At 40.1% G+C, this 8,013-nt stretch overlaps 1 protein-coding gene across 1 annotated transcript in view; it reads left to right on the forward strand.

Moving 5' to 3' along the window:
• TGFB2 (transforming growth factor beta 2) overlaps positions 1 to 6,846 on the forward strand; it is a 62,564-nt gene extending 55,718 nt beyond the window's left edge. The window contains exons 5-7 of the mRNA XM_048937018.1: positions 535 to 709; positions 1,243 to 1,396; positions 3,415 to 6,846. Of these exons, the coding sequence (XP_048792975.1) occupies positions 535 to 709; positions 1,243 to 1,396; positions 3,415 to 3,573 (488 nt within the window). The 3' untranslated portion in view covers positions 3,574 to 6,846. The remainder of the gene's footprint in view (positions 1 to 534; positions 710 to 1,242; positions 1,397 to 3,414) is intronic.
• Positions 6,847 to 8,013: the final 1,167 nt, after the last annotated feature.

Genomic DNA, 8,013 nt, shown 5'->3' on the forward strand with positions numbered 1-8,013 from the left:
GAGAGACAGAGAATTTATAAGTGTTAGAAATACGTAAATGTGATAGAGAAAACTAATGAGTTGAAAGTAAGCAGTGGGAAATGCAGGTTGATTATCCAGAGTAGCTTTAATGCTATTACAAAGTTTAGAAAGGTGCATAACTGTTAGAAGACTACAAGCTGTTAGAGTACTGCCCTAAGTGAAGTACAAAAAGCATCGTTGCTTCGGGCATTGGAAACTGGTTTAAACAATATAAATGCATTGGCTGAAGGGACTCCACATATCTTTTCTGTTATTCATTTCAACGATTTTGGTAAGTGTTCTGACGTGCCATTAAGTGGCTATGAATATGGAGGTCTGATACAATAGATGCATGAGAACTGTGAATATGTTTGGGATCTTGGGCTGAAATTTGGCTCAACTTTCCCAGTAAATGTGTTCAGTTGATGCCATTGTTGCCCAGGTTCTGATAGCATTTTTTTTAAAGAGATGGTTTATTTAATTTGTGAAGAAAATAGCAACATAATGTTTATCACCAAAATGTATTTTTTGAAGGTATTGATGACTACACATATTCCAGTGGTGATGTGAAAGCTTTAAAGTCCAATAGGAAAAAATACAGTGGGAAGACCCCACATCTTCTGCTAATGTTGTTACCCTCCTACAGACTTGAGTCGCAACAGCCCAGTCGGCGGAAGAAGCGTGCTCTAGATGCTGCCTATTGTTTTAGGTAACTATGCATCTATATTTAGTATCCTCTACAAAACTGTGCCAGCTTCTGAATTGTAATGCAGTTGCTTATCATGCAAGCAAATGTTTTTTTATGGTAGGCATTTTACAGAGCGTGGTCCTTGTTCACAGACCCACAGTGTTCATGCCCAAACGGTATCTGTCCAGTGTGCTCCACTCCCATGGAGACAGTGTCTGAAGAGGAAGGTTAGAACCTCAGAATGCAGAAACTGAGTTCCACCTGGGGTGATTCCCAAGCCTATCATCTTCATAGTTATAACCAAATTATCACCTCCGCTGTGCTGAGAGGGACTCAGTAGGACCTGGAGAAAAGTACTTCAGTGATCCTCCATTAGCTTTCCATAAGCAATTCTTGCCGTGTATGAGCATGTCATTTCATTTACAGTATAAACTACAACAGATGTGATTAACTTGTTTTTAAATCATCATTCAGGGAGCAAACAACTGGATTATTTTTGTTCTCTGTGTTGTCCTTGTGATAGCCAATGCATTTGTCTGTATTTTATTTTCCAGGAATGTGCAGGATAATTGTTGCCTGCGTCCACTTTATATTGACTTCAAGAGGGATCTTGGCTGGAAATGGATTCATGAACCTAAAGGATATCATGCCAATTTCTGTGCAGGAGCCTGCCCATATTTATGGAGCTCAGATACTCAGCACAGCAGAGTAAGTAAATCGGTCCAGATAGTAGCCTTAGTTGCACCAGAGGAGATTTAGGGGGTGGATATTAGGAAAAATTTCTTATTGGAAAGAGAGGTGAAGTATTGGCACATGCTGCCCAGGAAGGTGATGGAGTCACTGCCCCTGGAGGTGTTCAAGAAAAGGGTAGATGTGGCGCTTAGGGACATGGGCTAGTTTCTATTTTATAACTGCAGGGTGAAATATGTTTCTAGGACTGTCATCAGTACAAGAGCCTGAAGCTTCCACATGTTATCTCGGTAAATAAGAAAATATGACCCTAAAGAGGGACTTGCATGTGTCCTCAGACTAGAGTTGAAGCTGAAGTCATGCATTGATCCAAAGATACAGAGATACAGTTTTTTTAGCATGGTCATCAATACAGTGTAGGAATGCATCCTATACTGTTTGTGACCATAAGCATGATACAGCTTTGGAAGGCTGACTGAAAAAGGACCAGTCAGTAAAGAGCATGAGTGCAAAATGGCAATGAGTTCCCTCCCTCGGCCAAGGCACTCAGAATGATTATGGGGCTGAGTCTTAGCATCCAATTTTCACCTGCTTTATGAGTTGCTCTTTTTATATTGTTAGTGATCTGCTACCATGCTGAATTTCATGATGAGTTAGGGATAGGTGTACTTCTTCGAAAGAGGCATTTATTCTTGTACATTGAGAATTTATTTGAGCAAGAATGACCTTGTGTCTGGGGTGCTTATGAACTGATAGATGGTTGGGATACAATCTTTTATTGTAGGGATTGGATGGGTTATTCTAGCCAAGTGCTTTAGAATGAGTGATACTCTGCTGTGAAGTGCCTATTTTTCTCCACTGTCAATATGGATGTAAATGTATGAGGCAGGCATTTGCATTGCAGTTGTCATAAAGAAAGAATTTCACCCTCAGGTCCGTACTAAGGATGATGTCTCCTTTTTTACTAATCTTCCTTAAAATATCAGATCAGTGTCAGCCTCTTCAAGAGAGGGATTGCTTTCCTTTCGGTCTGTAAAGACATAAGGTACAGGCCTAAGTGTAGGTATCTTTTGTAACTGTGAGTGGCTGTGGCATTGTAGTATCAGCAGTGGCTGTCAGCTGACAGCGGTAAATATTTTTTAATAGAACCTATGTTTCCATGCTTGTGTGGAGTAGTAGTGTACACTGTTGGGAGCAGCACTTGTTTTTAAAGGAAAGAGGAAGAATAACTGTCATGATCACAAATATGTGGTTTGGATAGTCACCCAAATAGGCAGAGGTTGCTTAATAAAGTAGTTAGTGTTGCTGTCCTGAACAGGTCTTCTGTCTCTAAAAGCTGTAAAAGTTGTGTTGAAGCTCTAGGAAAAGGTCATTTAGTGTTTAGCTAACACATTAATGGCATCCTCGGAAATACCTGTGAATCATCAGTGGGTAACCCTACATACTTCCCTTGCAGAGAACCATGCATATGAATCCAATGTGACATAAAGTACCAGTGCTGCTGATCCTCAGCCACAGCTGATCCTCAGTTGGACTACTGAGGAAGTAGTCATGGTTCTTGAAGGGTGGCATTAGTGGATTTACAGAAAAGTATGCAGGGATGAGAAGCAAAGCAGTACTCATGTGCTGAAGGACTCTCCTCTCCCTTTGGTGCTCTTGTAAAACCGAAATCCTGTAACAGTAAATGACAGTCTGAAGTTGCAGATAAAAGTCATTCAGTCTCTTCCTTCCCTATACATACAATACAGCATGTGTGCTGCTTTGAAGAGCTATGCTTTCAAGTCAGGCTGCAGGTACATACATGTTTTAAGATTTAAGGCTGTGGGGATAAAACAGTAGGAAGCTCAGATGGTTTGTGACACCAGGTTGAACTGGAGAAGCGTGCAAAAATATTCAAATCCAGGCATCTTTCTTCTGATTTCACTGGGCTTTTTCCCAGGCACTGGAGGAGGAAGTGATGCAGAAAGGAATTTGCTTTCCAGAGTGGAGCAGGCAGAGGAATCTGTCTTAATCTCTTATTTCCTTTCTCCTTCTAGGTACTCAGCTTGTATAACACCATAAATCCAGAAGCTTCTGCCTCTCCATGCTGCGTGTCCCAGGATTTAGAACCCCTCACCATCCTCTACTACATTGGCAAAACACCCAAAATTGAACAGCTGTCCAACATGATTGTAAAGTCTTGCAAATGCAGCTAAAGGATACCCCAGAAGCAACGTGACATGTGTGTATCAAAAAATAAAAATAAAAATAATAACCAAGGAAAAAAGAAAGAGAGAGTGAGGAGGAAAGAAAGAAAAACGAAAACCCAGGATCATCAGTGTTAAAAGGAAAAAAAAAATCAACAAAGAAGAAAAAAAAGCGGTACTAGTCTGAACTGTTTGAAAGTTTGTTTTTGTTTTTGTTTTTGTTTTAAACTGGCATCTGAAGCAAAACATTGAAGGCCTTTATCTTACATTTCACTACACATAGTGTGAGATAGACAAGAAGCAAAGTTAAAGGAAAAAAAAAAAACCTTTTAAAAAATAAACACTGGAAGAAATTTGTTAGTGTTACTATGTGAAAGGAAAAAAACAGGAAAATCCCATGAAGCGGAGTTGCTGTATCTGTCCCGTGCCTTACTTGATCTCTCTGTATTGTTATGCAATAGGCATCCTACCCATTCCTCTTAGTTGTAGAGTTAACAGTGCATTATTTATTTGTGTGTAAAAACTATCAAATGAACATTTCCGTATTGCCATTGGAAAAAGAAAACCAGCAAATGTGGACAAAATGGAGACCAAATAAACTGCCAGAAATACATAGAAAGCCTAAAGGAATACAAGCTCAAAAGTTTCAGAAAGTAATGGTTAGTTTAGTTGGATTTAAATAGAAATCAGTTATTACACTATTGAGAAACTCTGCCTTTAAAATACCTTATTTTTCATGCCAGCTGCCTGGAGAGGCTTCTTGTAAGGTCTCAAACCCTTGTTTTAAATACTGAATAACTTACTAATAAAGGACACTCTGTTTCAGTCTCAAAGACAAGTCTATAAGATTTTTTTTTTTTTACTGTAAATGATTTAAATGTCAGTTTAGTAAACCAGTGAAATATTTAACATGTACTGGTCTAATCTTCAGACCTTAATATGTTGCTGTATAGCTATGCTATGGGATTTTTTGTTCTTTTGGTATATGTAACCATACCTAGAGTATTGCAATAGGTGGGTAGTAAAAGCCAGCTTAATTGGAAACATATCTGTAGATCTCTATTTGTAAACTATTAAAAAATTAAGTACTTTATGTGTAATGTGTAAATTTTCACCATATTTTTGTACTCTGTAATACTGTCAGCTCTCATGAGTTTGAATTTGAATTTGGGGCTCTTTTTGATCACTCAGAATCACGTGTTTCCCTCTAGCTGGCCAGTATGAGTAGAGTCCCTATATTTTGACTTGCACTACAAATACATGTTTTATAATAATTGCTATACATGTGCTTTGTATATTGTTCATCATTATGACATAAGCTACCTGACTCCATTTGTGTTTTTTTTTTTTTTTTTTAATTTTTGTTTTGTTTTTGTTTTATAAAAAAGGATGGATTAAAGCGCTCTCTCCTCCCCTCCTTCCCTCCTTCCTCTCTCATCCCCATTTGTAACACTTGAATCGTGATGCGGTTCAGAGGCAGAGAGTGACATCTGCTCCTGTGCAAAAAGCTGGTACAGAGTATCTGCCTCAGCAATGCCTTTGCATGGGGCATGCATTGGAGCAGGCTACCCTGGGCTCACACACAGCAGGACTTGCCCTGCCGTTAAGCTGTGGGGCTGATCCTGCTCCCAACGCACTAACAGAGGCTTGCCTTTAACTTCTGCAGTGGCGTGGCAGGATTTGCAGGGTCAAACTCTTGATTTTTTGAGTTTTCAAACTTATTAAAAGAAAAAAATGGAAAAAGAAATATGGGGTCTCTAGGGCTTTGTTGCTGTTACGCATTTGAATATTGTAGAGGGAGTTGAAAAATAATCCACATCATACATTTCTTTTCTAAAAAGTTTAAATTGGCAAAAAAAAAGTCATGAAGAAGACACAATCATATGATGAATGGTTTTGCATGGCAGAGCTTGAAAACTGCGCTAGAAACATGCTACTTGGATGAGAAGGACATTTTCTGTCATTGACCTGAGTGGTGTCAGGAGCATGCTCCTGAGCTTTATGTTGTCAGCTCCAGTTCTAAGATGTGCAATTTCTTTGACTTCAGCAGAACACTGATGCAAAGCTGAAGTACCGCAGCGGCTTGCACCCGCCGCTCCTCAGGACTTCAGCAGAGTCTATGCTTACTGCCTACATGGACACGTAGACCCACAGTTGATCTAATCCCACCCATTGACTCAGCACAGAGGAGGAGGTATGTTAGACTTCTGATTTATTTAGCGAGTTGAAATGAACAAGTGAAAAATCTGTCCTGCTAACACTTGCTTGAGCCAGACTTACTCCAGTGAGAAGATGCACTGAACTCAGTGAAACTCCTCAGGGTAGTAAATACTCTGGATTTTGCTGCATACAGCAGCAAAATTAGTTTTATCAGGTTCAGTATGAGAAAACTGTATTTTTGTTGGACAGGAAGGGAGACATGGATGAACACGTTTCAAAAGGCTTAAGAACATTTTTGCAATTCTCTGCTACGGGAATGCAACTTAGAGTGGATTTGAAGCTTTGGAAAAGTGGAATACAAGATAGCATAGTTGTCCAATTATACTCACTATGCGCTGGACGCAGCTGAAGATTTTGGTTTGGGTTTGGAGTTTTTGTTGTCTAAATTTAAACATAAAGCCTTATTTCTGTAAATCACTACCACAAGATCAGATACTTTTTTTTTTTTTTTAAGTTTTTTTCCTCAAAATGCACTGATAGTATTTGAGATATTGTTATAAATCTCCTACAACTTTTTTTTCTCCATTTTATTAGGCATGCATTTCGCTTAATTACCAGGGACACTATTAGACCTGATCCTACAGTGCGCAGAACTCATGGGTGAAACACCCCTCTATAGAGTGGTGTGATGTGAGGCCAAACACCACTCAGGTCTGATGTCGATTACCACCCCCTCCCCCCATCAAATGATGTTTAGATGGGACTGCAACAGTTCAAACTGTCACAATAAGTAGGTAGCTGCTACCATCTCAGCAAAGTCCCTGAGCATTGGTGATGCCCAGCACCTGGCAGGAAATGTTTCGCACTTTGAAAGGTCAGACCCAAAGGAGCTGTGTGAGCTTGAGGGGGGTCTTAGCACTTAGCTGAGTGGGTTAGGACAGCATTTTTTATGTGTTTAGCAACAACACAATTGTATGGTTGGTGTGGTTTAAAAGAAAAAAAAAAAAAAAGGAACTTAAAGGACAGCTGTGTTGTACTTTGGTGATCGATTACTCTGTATTTTAACACATTGTATGTCTGTTTTTGTGGTGCTCTAGTGGTAAATAAATTATTTCAATTATATGCTGGTGTTGTTCATATGACAGTGTTCTTCTGGCATAGACAATTCCTCAGCTCAGGCTCAGCTTAATTGCTGCCAAGCACTTTTTTTGTGGGGAGCCTTGATGTGGTCCAGCACATTTGCTCTGAGGATTACTTTCCCCTCAGCAACTGCATAATATGTTGGTCTGCAGACAAGAAGTGGCTTCTGGTTGACTGCTCTGAGCAGCAGCACTATCCCATGTATGCACAGGACAAGGACTACCCCATATAGGGGGTTGGAGCAGTGTTACTACATGACCTCACTATGCCCCATCTTTCACCAGCACCCTACCCAAACATCTAAAGGTCCCTCTGCATGGCTGTTACTCCAGGCACCAGTTACAGTGGCTTTCCTCTTTGGTAGTGGGTTTCAAAGTAGCTCATTCCTCATGCCTGTAGTGCCACAAAAGATGAGAAGGTGATCTGAGTAAATTTTTGGATGCCTGGACAGTGAATGGCCTCACGCCATCGCATCCTTCAGTAAAGGAATGGTGAAACTTATTTTGTACATTGAACAAAATAGCCTTCAGCGGCATGAGATGGGTATATTGGAGGAGAGGCAACAGGCACAAGTTAGAACAAGGAAAATTCTGGCTTCATGCAAGGAAAATATTTGTACAGTGGAGCTGGAACAGGCTGCGTGGCGTCTCCATCCTTGGAGATGCTCAAAACCTGCTGGGCAAGGCTGTGGGCAGTCTGCTCCCGCTGCACCTGCTCTTCAGCAGAGGTTGGGATCCTGGAGACCCCTGCTTGCCCCCATGAAGCTGCAGATGATTACAGCCCAACCCAATCATTTATCTGATTCTCAGTCTTTTCAGCTAACTCTGTTAGCAGCAGCCACAAAATCATCTTGAAATATTTTGTTGTTTTTTTTTTTTCTATGTTTGTTTTGTTTGCTTGCTTGTTTTTATAACAAGAAATACGATTCCATAGTAAGTCTGTCTCCATGCACTCTGCAATATATAATTGTAATATCTAAACAAATAAGAAGTAGAGAGCAGGGTATTGCAGCTTTTCTTTTTTTTTTTTTTTTTTTGCTAGCCCTTTAGCAGCACCTGTCAAATAAATAAAGCAGACTGGAGGAAGGGCTGCAGCATAGAATCATGCTTCCAGAAGGTGGACTGATGACAAGAGGGGCTGAACACCTTA

This window comes from Lagopus muta, chromosome 2 (genome assembly GCF_023343835.1).
Source record: "Lagopus muta isolate bLagMut1 chromosome 2, bLagMut1 primary, whole genome shotgun sequence".
NCBI classification, from domain to species: Eukaryota; Metazoa; Chordata; class Aves; order Galliformes; family Phasianidae; genus Lagopus; species Lagopus muta.